At 35.8% G+C, this 20,063-nt stretch overlaps 1 protein-coding gene across 4 annotated transcripts in view; it reads right to left on the minus strand.

Annotated features, from left to right (window-relative positions):
• Positions 1–20,063, minus strand: part of LOC306876487 (protein TANC1-like) — a 173,552-nt gene that overhangs the window by 11,493 nt on the left and 141,996 nt on the right. For all 4 annotated transcript variants that reach the window (XM_079427697.1, XM_079427695.1, XM_079427698.1 and 1 more), the window contains 6 exons: positions 19,454–20,061; positions 15,710–15,818; positions 12,011–12,133; positions 9,435–9,671; positions 6,526–6,708; positions 3,871–3,949 (listed from right to left, as the gene is read on the minus strand). In XM_079427697.1, the coding sequence (XP_079283823.1) occupies positions 3,871–3,949; positions 6,526–6,708; positions 9,435–9,671; positions 12,011–12,133; positions 15,710–15,818; positions 19,454–20,061 (1,339 nt within the window). The remainder of the gene's footprint in view (positions 1–3,870; positions 3,950–6,525; positions 6,709–9,434; positions 9,672–12,010; positions 12,134–15,709; positions 15,819–19,453; positions 20,062–20,063) is intronic.

Raw genomic sequence — 20,063 nt, forward strand, 5'->3', positions numbered from 1 at the left:
TTCATCCTATTCATCCATCTGTCTTTTCATCCAATCATCTGCTCATCCGTCCATCTGTCCATCCATCCATCAGTTTGTCTCTGTCTATCTGTCCATCTATCTTAGCAACAACCTGAAAGTCCTAGCATTTAATACCTTAGAAACAACATTGCAACTTTATCTGATTGCAGCACATAATAATAATTAAAGGTCCCATGGCATGGAAATGTCACTTTATGAGGTTTTTTAACATTAATATGAGTTCCCCTATAGCCTGCCTATGGTCCCCCAGTGGCTAGAAATGGCGATAGGTGTAAACCGAGCCCTGGGTATCCTGCTTCGCCTTTGAGAAAATGAAAGCTCAGATGGCCCGATCTGGAATCTTCCCCTTATGTCGTCATACGGGGAAAGGTTACCTCCCCTTTCTCTGCTTTGCCCGCCCATGAGAAAATGAGCTACGACCGTGAGGCGAGCACAATATTTTTTTTTTCCTCGAGAGACATCATGGCTTGCAAACGAGCGAAGCATGGCAGTTGCTCAGAGCAACATGAAAAGCCAACAACATAGGCTAGCATTAGCTACATGATAATAACTGTAACAGCGTACATAAACAAACCAACTAAAGTACCGTATCCAGTGTTTCCCACAGGATTTTGTGAGACTTGTGGCGTCAGGTGACGTCACATATTAATTTGCATATTTATGACGTCATTGCTCAAGTTTGCGTTCAGACGAGTTTTGGCACTTCAGATTTTCTACTCTATGAAATGTCACATACTGTAATACAACTGAATGCCCAATAAAGCTGTTAACATTTACTAATACATAAAACAAGTATAAATGGTAAACACGACCCATTACTACGTTAACCAGGAATCACTCTCACTATACTCCTTAAATCCTGATTTATAATCTCGACATCTTCTGATAAAATCAATATACATCTAACTTGGACTAAAAAGTGACTATATGCTTGAACGACTGCGTGTCTAAGAGCCATTGCGAGACATCCACTGTCAACATTAGCACATGGTACCGTGGCCGCAAGCTGCAGGCCACACCCACCCTCCACCTTGCCCCGCCTCTCTCCTCCTCATTAGCATTTAAAGCTACAGACACAGAAATGGCTCGTCCTAAGGAAAGCTCATTTTGGGACTGGCTCGTAGTGGCTGAAATTCTGCACCAAGGCTGAATTTCGGGAACGAGACTTCAGATACAGTACTAGGGACCACTTAGGCCTATATAAAAGCATCCAAAAAACAGCATGTCACAGGACCTTTAAAGAACAAATGAGAATTAAAGAACATATGTCAAATTAGTCAAATGAAGGACCCTCTGCAATCAGCGGAATAAAATTCAGCCACACATTTCATTGCATCATCATGTTTTCACTAAAAAAGCATTCAGCATTGATGATCAATGACACAAAAACAAAAGTCCAACACACTGACAAAGTTCACTCAGGGAAATACACATCTGAACAGAATAAAACTCTGAGTTCCTCCCAAATCCTTTTATAATGGATCCGCTGAATTCAGAGCGCTGGAGAGGGGAAACACAAGGCAAAGACGTGTTTGGAGGTCTGATAATGGAAGTGACCTTCATCTGAGCTCTGTTTGTTAGCGGGACCCGTACGGGTTCAGGACCAGAGAGGTTTGATCCCGGTCTGAAGATTAAAGAACAAAAGAGCACTCAGAAGAAATTAACATCTCTGCTCTTCTGGTGCTGATTTAAAAAATAATAATTTTACAAAGATTAGCACTGTCAAAAAACAATCTTTAGCCAATAAATATTTTAGAGCTACATTTATATCTAGATACGTATTTAACATTTTAATAAATTTTCATGATTTTTCCAGGCCTGGAAATGCATAGTGAAAGGAATGAATGGATTTATAAATTTTTATAAAAATCCATAAAAAAAGAATATATATATAATAAAAAAAAAGGAAAAAAAAAAAAAAGAAATATAAATGTAAAAAAAATAAAAATAAATTTCAATAATTTTTCAAAAAAAAATTCCACGACTTCTCATGCCTGGAAATTTAAATAATTGATATAATAATTACTCGAAAGCTGAAGGAGAACTCATGTTAAGTGAGAAAGTATCTTGTTTCAGGTTTTCGGAGGTGAACAGCTGCCCGGGGAAAGGCCTGTTTTGCTTTAACATTCTGTAGACTTCCTCAATCCACACACACCACAAACACATACATGATGCTGAGATATACATGTGTTTCTGTGTGGCCTCGTGATGAGGAAACAAAATATGCTTGACATCTCTGTGCGATAAATCATACTGTAGCTTTCGATCTCAAAACTCCTCCTCGTTGAAAACAGAGCTCTTCCTGAAACTAAACTACAAACTTCTACAACTTCAGATGGATGAATGCATTTAAACACATGACCAGACCACCTACATACAGTATGTGTACCATAAATGCAATGCAAGTTGCACCATAAATGTACCAATTAAATAATAAAACAGTTATCATAAAAGGCCATTAAAGTGACGATGAACTTGTTAGTTCAAGGTCTTGTATTTATCTTTCGCCGGTTTTTAAACCGCTGAGATGCACATAGTTTTTGAAGAGTCAATCTCTTCTGGATAATTCATTTAATTTCTCCCTCCATCTCACAATACATACAATATAGCAGTTTCTCTTCCTTTACAGTGGCACATAAAGCCAGTGAAGGTCACACCGGATGCGGAGCTGTGTAATTAAATGAGATGAATGCCCACGTCTGACCTTAATGGACTTGTGACTGCAGCCACATCTCAAACTCACAATCTACAGCAGACAAACCTTAAACTGCATCGAATAATCATAATGTAGAGCGGCATCAGACTGCACACACACTGATGAAGACCGCTGAGTCACTCGTCACAGCGCTAGTCTGTCACAAACCCCTTCAAACAGCACCAGAGACCACAATAACAGCTTATCTTGCAATATCGGCACTGAGACGTCTGCTCACAAATGCTGGATTTTTAGTGATTAACCTAAAGAGACTATATAAATCACTAATGATTTATCACTAGAGAAGTTTTGAGGCCAGTGTTAGATGCATCACCCTTCACTCTTATATAAAGTACATTAATAATACCCTAAATAATATATAATACCCTACAATCAAACATTCGGTCAAAAACTTTCTGACATAACACACTCATGGGCATCTAACACTTCACTGAATACTGGCTGGCTTAGATGTAAATAATTAACTTCTGTTTTCAAAATCAACATCATTTCAATATCACAACATGGATGTCTGTCAAAAAATAATGTGCACAATACACAGTAGTATTTACGAGAAACAGAGGTCCAGTGAGTACATGCTGGAAAACCCACACTACTGGATGTTCTGACTATATCATCACTTTGATTGTAAATATTATAGTAAAATTTGTCATTTGACACCCCCACTAAAATATTAAAAGTACTATTTCCATGGTCATGCAATGTCTGATTTTAAAATGGTTTTAATAGGATGAATTTAGATTTTTTTTAAGCTTTTAATCTTCAATGATTACTAAACTATGTGATAGGGAATAAAAACAATAAAAAGTGTAAGGCAATTATCAAAGTCTGATAAAATGAAGTTTAATTTTCAAATTAAAAAAAGATTCATTTTTACATGATTTGTTACATTTAATTACCCTAGATATTTGCAGATTTTGAGCCAACAGAATGAAAATACTAAGATCGTGCACCTTATCCCATAGCTTGTTTCTGATTATGTATTTTCTGACAAAACAACTACAGACACCCACAATTTACTGTAAGCTTCCCACAGACTGCAATTGGCAACCTGATTGACTGACTCCTAATGGAACAGAAATAATGACACTATGAGAGAGACGAGAGATACAAACATGAAGAACTGAACATACCTGTTTCGCCCCACAGTGTGTCGTGGGCATCAATCTGCACCTCCAGTTCATTATTCAACGTCAACAAGCCTTCCAGCACCTGCCAAAACACCAGCGCACATCAATCAAATGCAATATTAGAACAGAACAGCAAATGAAGAATCCAATACGGGCTGAAACCAGGGTCCTTAAACGCCATATGTGGGTAAAAATTGGCTTTGCTGAAGTTACTCTCCAGTGGCTGGGAATTTAATGAGCAACTACAACATGTTACATGATTAAAATGGATTTTAAGAACGAGAGTCTGACGGTCGCTCAGAGTTATTATATTTAACTAAAACAAAACCATAAAAAAGCATTGTTGTTACTCGAAACAAAATCATTAACTGAAATAATATATATATACAGTGCCCTCCAAAAGTATTGAGACAGTAAAGACAAAATTGCTCTGTTGGCTGTGGAGTCAAGACATTTGCAAATATGATTAAAAGATGAATATGAGAGAAAACTACAGAATGTCACATTTTATTATTGGGTGATTCAACACATACATGTTTTACCAAATAAAAAGAACAGCACTTTTAGAGTTCATCCCACTCATTGATGTGAGCAGAAGTATTGGGACAGTTGAACATAAGGCAGATATAAAAGATTTGAAGACTTGCTTGTTTTGGGGAGTTTCTGCCTTTCCTCTCCTCTTCAGCTGCTGAAATTCATGTTCAATCAGATTTAAATCTGGAGATAGACTTGGGCAATCTAAGACTTTCCATTTCTTTGCTCTTATAGATTCCTTGACTGAACTGGCAGGGTGTTTTGGGTCATTGTCCTGATGCAATATGAAGCACTTCCCAATGAATCTGGTAGCATTTTCTTGAATATTGGTAGGCAAGATGGTTTTGTACCCTTCCAAATTCATTCTGCTACTGTCATCATACATTAAGTCATCGGTAAAGTTGAGAGAGCCTGTTCCAGAAACAGCCATGCATGCCCATGCCATGACACCACCTCCACCATGCTTTACAGATGAGGCTGTATGCTTGGGATCATTGCTTTCCCTTCACTTAGATAAAGGGTCATCTTTGTCTCATCGGTCCATAAACACAGTTTCAAAACTCTTCTGGCTCACCTTTGTGCTTTTTTGCAAACTCTAATCTTGTCTTTCTATGTTTGGTGCTGGTCAGAGGTTTGCATCTTGCTGTGTAGCATCTGTAATTCTGTGTCAAAGTCTCCTGAGGACAGTAGATTGTCAGAGCATCAACATCAGATAGAGGGATGAAACTCTAAAAGTGCTGAACTTCTTAGCTGGTAAAACATCTATGTGTTGAATCACCCAATAATAAAATGTGACATTCTGTAGTTTTGTCTCATATTCATCTTTTAATCATATTTGCAAATGTCTTGACTCCACAGCCAACAGAGCAATTTTGTCTTTACTGTTCCAGTACTTTTGGAGGGCACTGTATATAAATATATATAACTTACTTTATTTCAGCTATTAGCCTAGGCAACATTTCTTATTTTCATACTAAAATAAATAAATAAATAAAAACATAAAAACTGGTAAAATTATTAAAAAAAACCTTACTAAAAATGACAAACACAACAAAATGTAAATTAAACAAATTATAGAGAAAACTGAAAATATAAAAACAAAATCTAACTGAAAATATTAACAAAAACTATGTGTATCAATGTTTATAAAATATCACTGTCGTTGCTAAAACATTTACGCTGTTTACAAAAACAAGGAAAAATGCAAGGAAAAAATTGAAATAGTGTCATAAGGACAAAGAAATATATTTAATAAAACTAACAGTTTCATGGCTGATTAATTTGCTCATTTCACCCACTACTGGAAAGACAATAACAATAACAATGAGACTATCTGGGTCGATCAACAGGAAGTTGAATGAATAAGTTCAGACTGAAGCGCTGGTGCTGGAACAATCTTAATGCAAAATCAAACACAAGAGCTTCTTCCCTCCGTTCCTTTAAAGGCTCAAACAGCTTGACCTTATAGACCAGCGTGTTGCTATGGCTGTTCTCCCACGGCAACCGCATCCTTACAACATCTATATGATTTATTATACTTCAAGGCCTGAGTCTTGTGTTCACTGCACATACATCCCCATAAACTCTGTTGAAGTGTGCAAATATGTGAGCCTGTGTATGTGGACGCACTAGGATCAGAAAATAACCAAGGCTTAACCCCAAATGACATCGATGGTGATGGAAATGTCTCAGATATTAGAATAAATTCCTATTGGTTTAAAAAAACTACATTTGACATATTTTGTAATATATCAGTTTTAATAATAGTGTGATTGTTTTCGCGCATGCTACTGTTAGACAGTTAAAATGGAAAAAAACGAACTAAAATCAGCTCTGAAAACACTGAAATGTGTATAAGTGAATAAATCAAATCTACTGCTATGGCTGACAGTATAGAGCTATATATTCATAATAAACTGCATTCTAACAGATGATTTATTGTGCATCTTGTGCATTATTTACAGCTGCTTTTGTATGTGATGCTGAAGCATTTGACAAATTTGTGACACACTACACATTTTTAAGTGAAAAACATTAGAAAAACAAATTGCCCTCATAAAAGTAAAAAATGCCCCTGTAAATGTTGCACCGTAATAGAAAAAGTGTGTGTGTGTGTGAGCTCACATGAATGTGTCCCATACTGCAGGCCGCGATGAGCCCCTGCTGCAGGGCTTTGTTCTTCAGACTCAGGTCCTGTTGACCCTCAGTGCTCCAGCTCAGCTCCAGCAGACACTCGATGACCTCTGAATGACCCCGCAGGGCCGCATGCACCAGCGCACACTGGCCGCTCTTGTCCACGTGATCCACCTGACCACAAACCACAACATCAAAAACTGAAAAGATTGATCAAAAACAAGATCCTGTTTCATTTCTTAATACCAGGGTTAACTAAAACTAAAATCATAAAAACATATTTCCATTCCTTGAAATAAAATAAACATTAACTGATATATTTAAAAAAATTAACATTTTATTTCAGCTAGTTGCCAAGGCAATATTTCTAATTTTTGTTTAGTTTAACTTGAAGTAATAAAATATACTATTAAATAACAATTAATAAAAACTATATAGACATTTATATTATATATAAAAATGACAAAACACAGAACAAAATTACTAAAACTTTAATGCCAAATAAAGTGAACCCAAAAAACGTAAATCTAATTCAAAATATTAACAAAAACTATAATAGTATTTAAATTATACAATAAAATAACACTGCTTTATACACGTTATTGTCAGTGTTTTATTGGTGCATATTATTTCCAATGCCACATTTGCAGATTCAATCAATTGAACAGATAAAATAAAGTCATGTCTAATAATTTTCTTGATGGAATATCTTGTTTCACTCAAAAAGTAAAATGGATTTTTAAAGACACTTCATCTTGACATTGTAAATTATTAGGGCTGTGTATTGGCAAGAATCTGGCGATACGATACATATCACGATATAGGGGTTGCGATACGATATATTGCGATACTGTAAACAAGGCGATATATTGGGATATGTCTTATTTTAGGAACAGGATATATATTTTTTAGGAAAGCTGGCATTAGGAAAGCTGGCAAGAACACACCACCATCAAGTTCAAGTTGAGCTTTATTGTCATTCTGCTACATGTGTGGACATATAGTGGAACGAAATGTCATGTCTCGCAGGACCACGGTGCTACATACTAGTTAAACATAAGATAAACATACAACAATGCAAGTATAAGAGAAAAATAAAACAAATAAAAAAATCTGACTATACATATACTATAACTAGTATACCTAGTTGCCTAGACATACACAAACTGAGACTGTACAAGAACTTTACATATATACTGTACATGAAATTATGCAAAAGGATAGAAATTGTTATGCAGATTAAAGAGAGATTTTGTGGGAAGCAGCGCATAGCGCAAAAAGATTTGTAGTGCAATGCTCAAGTAAACATTATTTTTTATTGAGTCTTTGTAGCAGGGAGTGTTCATAGAAAGTGTCTAGTGTGCATATAGTGGGATGAGTGCGTTACTACTACCATATGCAGACCTTAGTAAAAAATAAATAAATAAAAATAGTTTAACCAGAACACACTGGGATCTGCATTTGCAATAATCAGTCCCTATAACATTCAACATTATTGAACCATTTTTTGTGCAGTACGAGTAAAGGGGGAAATATTCAAGTGCTTGCATGATTCTTTAGTTAAATGTATGTATAAAATGTATTTTATAAAAAGATAAAAATATATATTTATAGACTCTACTTTAAAGGTTCACAGTTTAAGTTTACAATTGTGACATGCAATGTCATAACATTTGATCTGAACAAAAAAATGACATCTGCTTAATATCAATGAAAAATAAAGTGCTTGCAGCTGCACAAAACACCCCCAACACGAGAGAAAGCTGCAGCCGCGTGGCGACTCTACCGCCCGCCGCGCCCCACGCAAAGACTCTTCAACTCGGGACGCGGCAAGCAGCAGAACCGATGCTGCGCTCGCGCCGCGGTCCCGGGGCGGACATTACCACAAAAGCCCAAATGGTGCCACACTTCAGCTTTGTACACCGAAACGAGAGCTGGAACTATTCTTTCATCCTCCATTACTGGCAGCGAACTATATTAACGCTAACATTAGTGACGTGCCCTGATGCTAGTATTTCCTGTCACTGTTTAAGTTCAGAGATGAAGACTAGCGGTCGGGATATGAACTCAAAACGAAACAACTGCCATGAATCTTCTATGTTTTTAAATATTGATATTCCGTTTATAGAATAAAATATAGAATCGATACAGTATCGCCAAACAAAATATCGCGATACTCACGTGTATCGATATTTTCTTACACCCCTATAAATTATAGTTTAATAATCATACAAAAATTTTATTGTAAACATACATAATCATACAAAATGCTCATAAATTAAAGATATTTGTATTTATGTTTATAAAATAAAGTATAAATATATATTATAAATATAAATGTATGCACCACTAGAAGTCTCTTCTGCTCATCAAATGTATTTGATCAAAAATACAGTAAAAACAGTAAAAGTTGTGAAAATATTTTATAATTTAAAATAACTGTTTTCTATTTGAATATATATTAAAATTACATTTATTCCTGTGACCAAAACTGAATTTTCAGCATCATTACTTCAGTCTCCAGTGTCACATGATCCTTCAAAAATCATTCTAATAATATTTATTATTAAACAGATGTGGTGCTTAATATTTTATTTAAATATTTATTTATTTATTGTGACATTTTTTCAGGATTCTTTGATGAATAAACAGCATTTATTCAAAATATAATTTTTTTTTTTATCAACGTAACATATTCTTGGCAAATAAAAGTATTAATTTCTTTCAAATAAAGAAAGAAAAAGAAAAACACGTACTGACCCCAAACTTTTGAATGGTGGTGTATATATACACAAAAGATTTTTATTTTCAATAAATGCTGTTCTTTTTAACTTTTTACTCAAAGAATCCTGAAAAAAAGGTATCAGAGAGTCCAAAAAAAAATCTATATCTGCACTGACCTTGGCTCCTTTCTTACAGAGAAGACTGACCAGCCCCAGATGACCAGCGGCCGCTGAGTAACACAAGGAACTCATGCCGTTCTCTGAAAGCACGTCCACGCTTGCTCCGAACTCCAGCAGCAGGCTGACCATTTCCTGATGGCCCAGGTGAGCCTGGACGCAGAGGACCGGAGCGTTGTTCAACACCTCCGTACGATAGTTAGCATTCGCTCCACCCAGCATCAGCAGACGGCTCACCTACAGACACACACGAGACAGTTCAGAGACTGACAAACGATGCTGGAGAGCTCAAACTGTGTCTGAATCAAGAACAAAAGACATCATTCTCGATTCACAAAATCCCTTAAATCGAGAGTGATTTGCAGCATTTGAACTGTCGTTTAGAGCTGTCGCTTGTCATTTATCTTCCTCCAGCCCTCACATTGTGTCTTTCTTTGTAATACAATGCCTCATCCTGTGTTTAAAGTTCACTAAGAACAAACTGCTGATTGGTAAAGCATGCCGATCACAATTCACGGGCTCATTAAGTGCTCCGGCGCCCATTGTGTCCCAGTCATTAATCAGCCTGGATTCTGCTTTTGATAAGCGTATGAATAACAAACGTTTAATCAGCAGCGGCTGCATGGCCTCAGAGGCCCGAGAGCGCTTGGAAATTAAATTTGTTTTATTTACCAAAACCACATGAGAATGTTTAGATACCACCTTGAGGAAGAGAGAGACAGACGGAGAAGAAGAGGCGAAAGATAAATACAAAATACAGCTGTATGCAGCAATTACAGTGCCAAACTCGACTAACATTCACTGAGAGCTTTTTAACGAGTTCACAGACAACTTATTTACACTGAGAAGAGAAAAACTGTTGTTGCAGAAAACACCATGTTTAATCAACACGAGACGAGGAGAGAAAATAATTAGCTCAAAAGTTATGAGCCAAAAAATAAATCCATAGCTGCTTATGAAAAAAATAAATAAAAAATTAGCTGATTGTGGCAGTAGAGAATTTTACTATGTTATATATAATTTTATATAAATTAATTATATATAGCACTAAAAATTAAAACTATTTTAGGATTTTTTAAGTTTTATGACATTTAAGCAATTTCTCTCTCTCCAAAATTCCAAATAAAAACAAAACAGAACCACAAATACAGCACATACAAAACTGTAACACATACAAAGAAACCCTACAATAAGTTGTATTTATAATATTTATCATATTTGTACATATAATAGTATCTACTGTACCGCCTTTCATTTATGGTGATTCAAATAAAGCACTGTATTACAGTAGATTTATTGTGTTAAAACGCAAAAAAGTGGACGCATTATTGCAATTCTGATTTGTAGGGTAAATGTACTTAATTATTATGAAAATGTTATTTTCATGCAAATCTTAAATGCCAAATAAATAAATAAATATAATGCCTTACTTTTTATTTTTTTTTATTTGTTTTCTGTTGATTTTGGAGTGAAATTCTAAACAAAAACAAATTTTTTCGGTTAATTTTTGAGTGAAATTCTAAATAAATAAATATTATTTCTTATTTTTATTCCTTTTTAGAGTTGATTTTGGAGGGAAAAATAAATACATGTATTATTTATTAAATTATTTTCTGTTAATTTAGTGGTGAAATGTGATCTGGATGGAGGCCAAAAAAAAATAAAAAATTGGAATATAGAAAACCAGAGTGTTCAGTGCATTTGTCATTATGAGCAATGTGTGTTTTCAGTCCTCAGCGTTCAAAAGAAGCAGCACATAAACCTGTGCTGCGAGGAAAAACCACGAAGGACAAGTAGAGGATGTTATGAATGTTAATAGATCGGGATGAAAATAAAACCACTTTCGCTTTAAGCTAAAATCCATCCAACTGATAATTGCTCTGGAGTCTCAGGACAGCATTCGTCCTGTATTACACAAGTCCAGCTCAGAGGAATCATCTGGACGACTTTACTCTTTAAAATGAATTTAAGATTATTCAATTAACACTAAATCTAAAAGAGTTTGATAATTACTTAAAATGCCCAGTCTTCTTTCCAGCATTTATCTTTTTATAATCTTCAGGTCAAATTGATGGAGTGATGCAGCACTAATCTGACAATTAACAGCGGATTTTAATGTTTGATCAATACATAATCATAACACTGTTTTGCATTACAGTAATGAGAAACTGTCCTGCTGCTATCAAACTCATCAGTGCCCAGGTCTCTTCTTGAAATTCATTCACATTTATAATACACACATATTACTGAATAAATTAAGTGATGTGTCTGAACGCTGGACTTCAGCAGTCCTAATGATGACATCTCATTATAAACGCTTGCACAGGGAGCTGTAATGTCATTCAACAGGCAGCAGGACTCCTCGAAGGGGTCAAAGGTCAGTGAGAAACTCTACATTCTAATTGGTTCTCTATGAATCATCAGTGTACTTAGAAACAGTTACACATCAACAGCATATATTATATGAGGAAGACAGCTACAGACAGTCTAAAAGTGACATTTTGAAATGTCTATGGAGAACATGAATGGGGAAAAACATCTGGAAGCAAGACTGCTGAAAGACAGTATGTGCTGACCTTGACATTGGGTGTATAGAGGTTCCTAAGGGAAGCCAAAGCAGCAGAAAGACCATCAGTACTGCAGCTGATCCATAAGGCTTGAAGAACACTGGATGACACACCGGTCTTCTTACTCAGACCCTGCAAAAGAGCACGCACATATACAGTATTACCAATATCACATCATAGATATAGAAATCAATATTATAGATGTTTATACTACAGAGCCGTTGATTGGCTGACGAACGGTCTAAGGTGTGCAATTATTTTCAGGGAAACGCACAGGCAGCACACTACATGTCCATATCACTTCGCCAAATGATTTGCGTTATTTCAAATGTCCTTACAGCCTAAAACAGCAAAAGAACCAAAACCCACAACGACACTGGCCAAACAAGTAAACATAGTAAACAAAAGGATATGACAGATTATATTCATGTTTTTGCTACAAAATTACGCTTTATTATGCATGGAAAGCACATACTCTATCTCTCCCGCTCTCTCTCCCTCACACACAGTTTGCACACACGTTAACATACGTGCTAATGTTATTAGCGCTACTCTGACGAACATACGTGCTAATGTTATTAGCGCTATTCTGACGAACATACGTGCTAATGTTATTAGCGCTACTCTGACGAACATACGTGCTAATGTTATTAGCGCTACTCTGACGTTAATCAAAGATAACACAAGTAAACGCAACATGCAGTTTTTAAATGAAGTTTTTTTATTATGAAGGGAGAACAAAATCCAAACCCACATGGCCCTGTGTGAAAAAGTGCTTGTCCCCTAAATCTAATAACTGGTTGGGCCACCCTTAGCAGCAACAACTGCAATCAAGCGTTTGCGATAACTTGCAATGAGTCTGTTACAGCGCTGCGGAGGAGTTTTGGCCCACTCATCTTGGCAGAATTGTTGTAATTCAGCCACATTGGAGGGTTTTCGAGCATGAACCGCCTTCTAAAGGTCATGCCACAGCATCTCAAAAGGATTCAGGTCAGGACTTTGACTAGGCCACTCCAAAGTCTTCATTTTGTTTTTCTTCAGCCATTCAGAGGTGGATTTGCCGGTGTGTTTTGGATCATTGTCCTGCTGCAGAACCCAGCCTCGCTTCAGCTTAAGATCACAAACAGATGGCCGGACATTGTCCTTCAGGATTTTTTGGTAGACAGCTGAATTCATGGTTCATTTATCACAGCAAGTCTTCCAGGTCCTGAAGCAGCAAAACAGCCCCAGACCATCACACTACCACCACCATATTTTACTGTTGGTATGATGTTCTTCTTCTGAAATGCTGTGTTACTTTTACGCCAGATGTAATGGGACACACACCTTCCAAAAAGTTCAACTTTTGTCTCGTCAGTCCACAGAGTATTTTCCCAAAAGTCTTGGGGATCATCAAGATGTTTTCTGGCAAATCTGAGACGAGCCTTTTGTGGATAATGGCTCTCACTGTGGTTCGCTGGTGGTGATGGCGCAGTGGATAAGACACATGCCTTTGGTGTGAGAGACCCGGGTTCGAATCCACTGTGAGACACCAATGTGTCCCTGAGCAAGACACTTAACCCCTAGTTGCTCCAGAGGCGTGCGACCTCTGACATATATAGCAATTGTAAGTCGCTTTGGACAAAAGCGTCAGCTAAATGAATAAATGTAAATGTAAATGTCCCAAAGCTTTAGAAATGGCTTTATAACCTTTTCCAGACTGATAGATCTCAATTACTTTCTTTCTCATTTGCTCCTGAATTTCTTTGGATTTCAACATGATGTGTAGCTTTTGAGGATCCTTCACTTTGTCAGGCAGGTCCTATTTAAGTGATTTCTTGATTGTGAACAGGTGTGGCAGTAATCAGGCCTGGGTGTGGCTAGAGAAACTGAACTCAGGTGTGATAAACCACAGTTAGGGTAAATATAAATGATTATATAGAGAGAAATCACTTTTGTAGCTTTAACACAGATTTATTAGACTTCATTTATACAGTGAAGACTATGCAGTGTTATTTTACATTTGATTATTCAACCAGTATACCTGAACACTGTTAGACTTACCAGAAAAATATAAAGCACTGTTTATGTATATCTTTGTTCTATTACATTTATCTATGTTTGTAATTTGTTTATATTTCTATGCTGATTTACTCACCTATAAAATCACCCGAATCATTGATAATTTTTTTCCAAATAGAGCTTTTCAAGTCTTCTGGTGCCTGCCCCCCCCCCCCCCCCATATTGCAATATATATTGCAGAAATATAAAATATCACAATGTGAGTTTTTTCCAATATCATGCAGCCCTAAAGCAGGTGATTCGTTTTTTCAGTTCAACGTGTTAAAAATATCTAACGCAATTAACACAGGGACGGGGCTGGGTTTGGCCGCCACACTCACAACTGCTAAAAAATTGCATTTATTTAGACGTGGAACATCTTTACAAGCACATCAAACGGGAGACTATTCAGACGCGCACCGCAACTTCACTTCAGCACCAGGTGTGAGTCAAACGAGCACAGAGTGACGACGCAGCTTCAGTAGAACAAGAGTGAACTGCGGTCAGATGAGATGTTGTCAGTCCATATGTCCGTAAAAATGAATCTTCCTGTCCTGTCTGCCATTAAACTATGCTCGTAAAGTGTGCTCTTCAATTGCACGCACAAATGTGCCGGAGCACTGTATTAGGCTATATTAAAGTGCTGTCTCATTTACAAACCCAAATAAAACCATGAGTATGTAATGTCCTAGTTATGTCGTCATGAAGTTACAAAAAAGGAGAGTAAAGCTGCCTTAAAACTGTGCATGTATGTATTAATTATTTATGAGCCACATTTAAAGCAGTTTCAGATCCGCATCAAGTTCAGGAGTGGCAGTTTTTAAAGTAGTAGTCAAAATATCCTAATAACCAGCTGCTGTGATGTCTGTTAACCAAAGAACAAAATTAAAGAGGAAATCAGTAACTTCTGTAGTTTTAAGCTTTATCTTTATTTAATTCAAAATTTAGTGTTTGATAACTTTATTAAATTTGGCTATATTTTCTTGCTGAAGGGCATAGGTAGCTGTATGACATTTATTATAATGGGTTTATGTGAAGTTTGTTTTAGGTTCACTTAAATTAGAAGGTATTTTAAGTCTAATAAATGTTAAATTGATAGCTCTCAATTATCCTGTAATGTTGAATGGCTATAGTTAATGGTTAAATATTAGGAAATAAAAATTCAGAGACATCAGTAGTACTGGTATCAGTGATACTCACATTCAGTCATAAAAAAATGGCATAAAACAAATATTAAACATATACTTTATGTTGTTTCTATATTAGTTTGAAGATTGAATGTGAAATTACTGCAATAGAAAATAATAATCCAAAACTTTAATGTTAGGTGGGATTAATCGCGATTAATCAATTTCAGAAAAAAATGTGTGATTAATTGTTGTTTTTTTTAAATCGATAGACAGCACTAATATATTTGTAATATAATTTAAACACATAAATGTATATAGACCTAAATAAATACATATAAATACAATATATACAGGCATACATGCATAAAACTGCTCCACACAAACTCCATCTTTGCGATTGCTGTAAGTTCACTTATTACGTGCATTTAAAAATGCAACAGGACACGCCAAGATAAAATCTCTTTGATTTAATAACTGAAAACAAAAAATAAGGCAGACAATAATTTTTAACAGATAGATAGATGGATGCATCAGGTACCTTGAAGATGTGTGCTTTCAGGATGTGGTGTCCCAACTCCATAGTCTGCTGTCTGTTTAACTTCCCCTCCTGCCTTGACAACATGAAGGCCATCAGTGCATGTCCACTCCTGCAGAAAAACACATGCATTTATGAAGCAATAAGATGAGAAACAGCACTGAGACACATACCGATGCCAAATCCAGCTGTAAAAAGCCTCCTCCAATCATATCATATAAAGGGATATATAAAATCATATAAAGGGATATATAAAAATATCCCTTTTTATTTCCTAGCTCAAGTGGACACCACTGACCAAATTATATATGCAGTGAAAATAATAGTGTTTGGTTCACTTTTCATGTCAGTTTCTGCCTTTATAAATTTAGATTTGTTCCACACTTTTAATGAAGGATCAATTGCATGTAATTAAAGGTCAAATCTTTTAATCTCTGAGATGAAACGAGCTTCTCATGAGGTAAATCTCTGACTAAAAGCTCTGTATAATGTAGTATTTGATGCAAGGCTGTGAAAGCGTCTCTGTGTTGGCATGCGTTTGGTCCGTCTGGAACGGCACCCCTGTAAAACACAGGAGAAGAGTGGAATATGCTGCTTTAGTGCTTCCCCGGCTCTCGCTGGTGTTAATTAACCGAGCTTCATTAAAAGGCCACGCATGAATGCAGCTGGCTTTGATCAGCACTGCATCTCCTCTACATTCAACTCATTCCGTCGCCTTTCTTTTCTCCTTCTTTCAGCAGCCGAATAACAAGGCAGGGAACTTTTTAGAAGTCCCTCTTTTTCAGAGCCAACTTTCCTAGTCTGGACCTGGAGAGGGTTCAGGGAGGAGCGTCATCAATAGGACGCTGATGGACCAATCAGAGCGCTCGGACACACCACAATGAGAACAGGAAAGGAACAGATTTACAGATAAACTGGAGTCTAAGATCAGCACAGCTCATCAGCATCTCTAGAAAATGAGCAATGAGTGCTGTTTCTTAAGTTTCTTACCTATAACTAAAAAAAAAAATCTCTCTATATCTATGTATTCCAGTAAATCAGTATTCAAGTTAAAAAATATAATTATAACAGTATTATTTATGAATTATATAATCATAAATTAATTTATAATATGCATTATAAATTATATAATATTTCCTATTATAATAAATATTACACACATACAGTATATATAAGAAATAAGTAAAAAAGTTACAAATTATAATATGTCATTTATATATTAATAAATTATAACAGCATAATTTATTAAATATTTAGATATCAGTGTATTATGTATATGTAATATTTATACACACACACACACACACACACACAAATAATAAGTAAATAATAAGTAATAATAAGTCAAAAAGTCAAATTAAAGGAACACTCCACTTTTTTTGGAAATAGGCTCATTTTACAACTCCCCTAGAGTTAAACAGTTGAGTTTTAGCCGATCTCCGGGTCTGATTTATTTATATCTTTGTTCTATTATATTTATCTATGTTTGTAATTTGTTTATTTTTCTATGCTAATTTACTCACCTATAAAATCACCCCAATCATTGATTATTTTTGATAAACAGTTGAGTTTTAGCCGATCTCCGGGTCTGGCGGTAGCACTTTTAACGTAGCTTAGCATAGATCATTGAATCAGATTAGACCATTAGCATCGCGCTCCAAAATGACCAAGAGTTGTGCTGCGTCATATCATTGCGCCGGAACAAGAGTATAGTTCCTAGCCATATCGGCCTAGAAAATCGCAACTTTTCATTTTCCGTCGGTCTTAGTGCACGATGTAACTACAGAAGTGTCAAGTTTTAAATAGGAAAATTATCGAAACTCTTTGGTCATTTCTGACGAGATGCTAATGGTCTAATCCAATTCAATGATCTATGCTAAGCTACGCTAAAAGTGCTACCGTCAGACCTGGAGATCAGCTAAAACTCAACTGTTTAACTCTAGGGGAGTTGTAAAATGAGCCTATTGCAAATATGCAAATTTGAAGATAACGATGACCAATGCAAAATAATATTGATAACTATAATGCAAAAAGTATAAATAAATAAAATCTTTAAAAAATAAAAAAATTGCCCTGTTTTTTTTCTTTGTAAGATTCAGCTCCTTCTGTCTATTATCAAAGCTGGACTAGTAATATATTTCAAAGTAATTAAATGAGAGCAAACTGGATGTTGCACAGGCATCTTAAATCAGCACTGGCTTTCATCATCTCCTCGAGCAGATCATGATATTTCATTAGTCGACTGTGAAGACAGATCTGGCATCTCACACACAGACAGACACACGAGCACGAGCTGTCTGTGTCCAACCAGGAAACTCCTGCTCTTATTTTAATGAAGTCAGTAAATTCAACTGTGTGTCTGGAGCTGATCAGAGATAAAAGAGAACAACATCCTCTTATAAAAGTCAAATGAAAATGGGTTTTTGTGATTTTTCAGCTTTCTGGGGGTGAATTTGATCTTGGACTTACATACAAATGCAGATTTGAACACTCAGTAATACAGTCAAGCTACTGGCTCTTCATTAAACTGCAATGTCATTAGAGCTGGGCGATTGAATCTTCACAATGTATTTGCAATGGTATTGTAGGCGATGTAAATTTAAGCATTGTGAAGATTGCAAGGATTTTTACGATGCTTTTTATCCGTGTCATTAGACTTATGAGTATGAGAGGATAAAGACAGAGACGTTTCAACAGAGGATTTCAATTAAACCTCAGTAACAAAAAAAGCATTAGAGTTTGATTCATTTATGAGAATCCAGAATTTCAATCATTTGATAAATTAAGAGTCATTATTCATTTAACATTATACTAGATTAATCTATTTGGAATGGAATTACTTGAAATTATGAATTTATGGTTGCGTGGCATACAAAATTATAAATTCTAAAAATTATATTATTTATAATATATTCAAATTAGTGCTGTCAAACGATTAAATCATGATTAATCGCATCCAAAATAAAAGTTTTTGTTCACATAATATATGTGTGTGTACTGTGTATATTTATTATGTATATAAAGACACACATTCAGTATATGTATTTACATATATATATATATATATATATTTATATTCATATAATTTAATTTATATATAAATATATTTAATATATAAACATAAATTTTTCTTAAATATATACATGCATTCGTGTGTATTTATATATATGTAATAAATATACACAGTACACATACATATATTATGTGAACAAAAACTTTTATTTTGGATGCGATTAATCATTTTACAGCACTAATTCAAATAAATTTTTTACATATATAATAATAAACTATAATATATGGATAAGGCTGGAAATATTAAATATACTCCATATTGTATATACATATTTAAATTTTCAGCCTTTTGAATATTTCAAAATGAATGACTATTTTATTATTTTAGTGTTATTATTATTAAAATATATTTTTGAAATGAAAAACTGATATTTCCTTTTTTATAGGATAATTAACATTATTATAATTTTATGACATGAATATGTGAATTTTTGAATGTATTACTTAAATAAAAAAATAATTTATATTAAATTATTAAAATTAAAATATATGAAATAACATATAATAAATAATAAAAATATTATGATTATTTATTAGATTAATTTGTTTATATTATTCATATAAAACGTCAACATTACTGTACTTAACTATATTGTAGATGCTGAAAGCAGTATTCAGTGCAGTTTTTTCCTCCACCCTCCAAGGCATTTGTTAAGACACAACAGTGGAGCTTACCTGGGGTCACACAGGAAGTCAGAGCTCTCTCCATCCGCTCGCCACACCAGCCACTCTCTGAAGGACGGGTGGCAGAACATTCGCGTCTTATCCCTGCGTTTGATGAGGAAACACGAGAGCGTCTCCATCCTCTGCTGGAAGTCGTCCCACAGCAGCTCCCCTCGCTCGCTGCCCGCGTTCAGCGCCTGAAACAGCTGCTCGTCCGTCATGGGGTGAAGGGACGCCAGCGCCACGTTGAGAACGGGCACGGCGCGCTCGAACGCAGAGTTGGTCATGAACTTCATGTTGCACTGCAGCAGGTAGAGCTCCGACAGAGAGACGGGCACCACCTTGTAGCTGGCGCTCTTGATGACCAGATGACCCTTCTCAAAGAGGTCAAGGGTCAGTTTGAGGTACAGGTACGAGCCCTGGCTGCGGGAGATGAGGTGGGAGCTGACTTTGCCCACGATGATGGGGTCTGCTTTGCCGTTGAGGGAGATGTTGTTGAGGATGTTCTGGCTGCCGTTGATGCGGTGCTGGATGTAGGCGTTAAGGTCCGTCCCGATCTCCTTGCTGTCTGGGAACTCATCCAGGCTGATCTTGGAGAAGGGCAGCAGACTGGTGATCTCCT

This window comes from Barbus barbus (genome assembly GCF_936440315.1).
Source record: "Barbus barbus genome assembly, chromosome: 10".
Taxonomy (NCBI): Eukaryota; Metazoa; Chordata; class Actinopteri; order Cypriniformes; family Cyprinidae; genus Barbus; species Barbus barbus.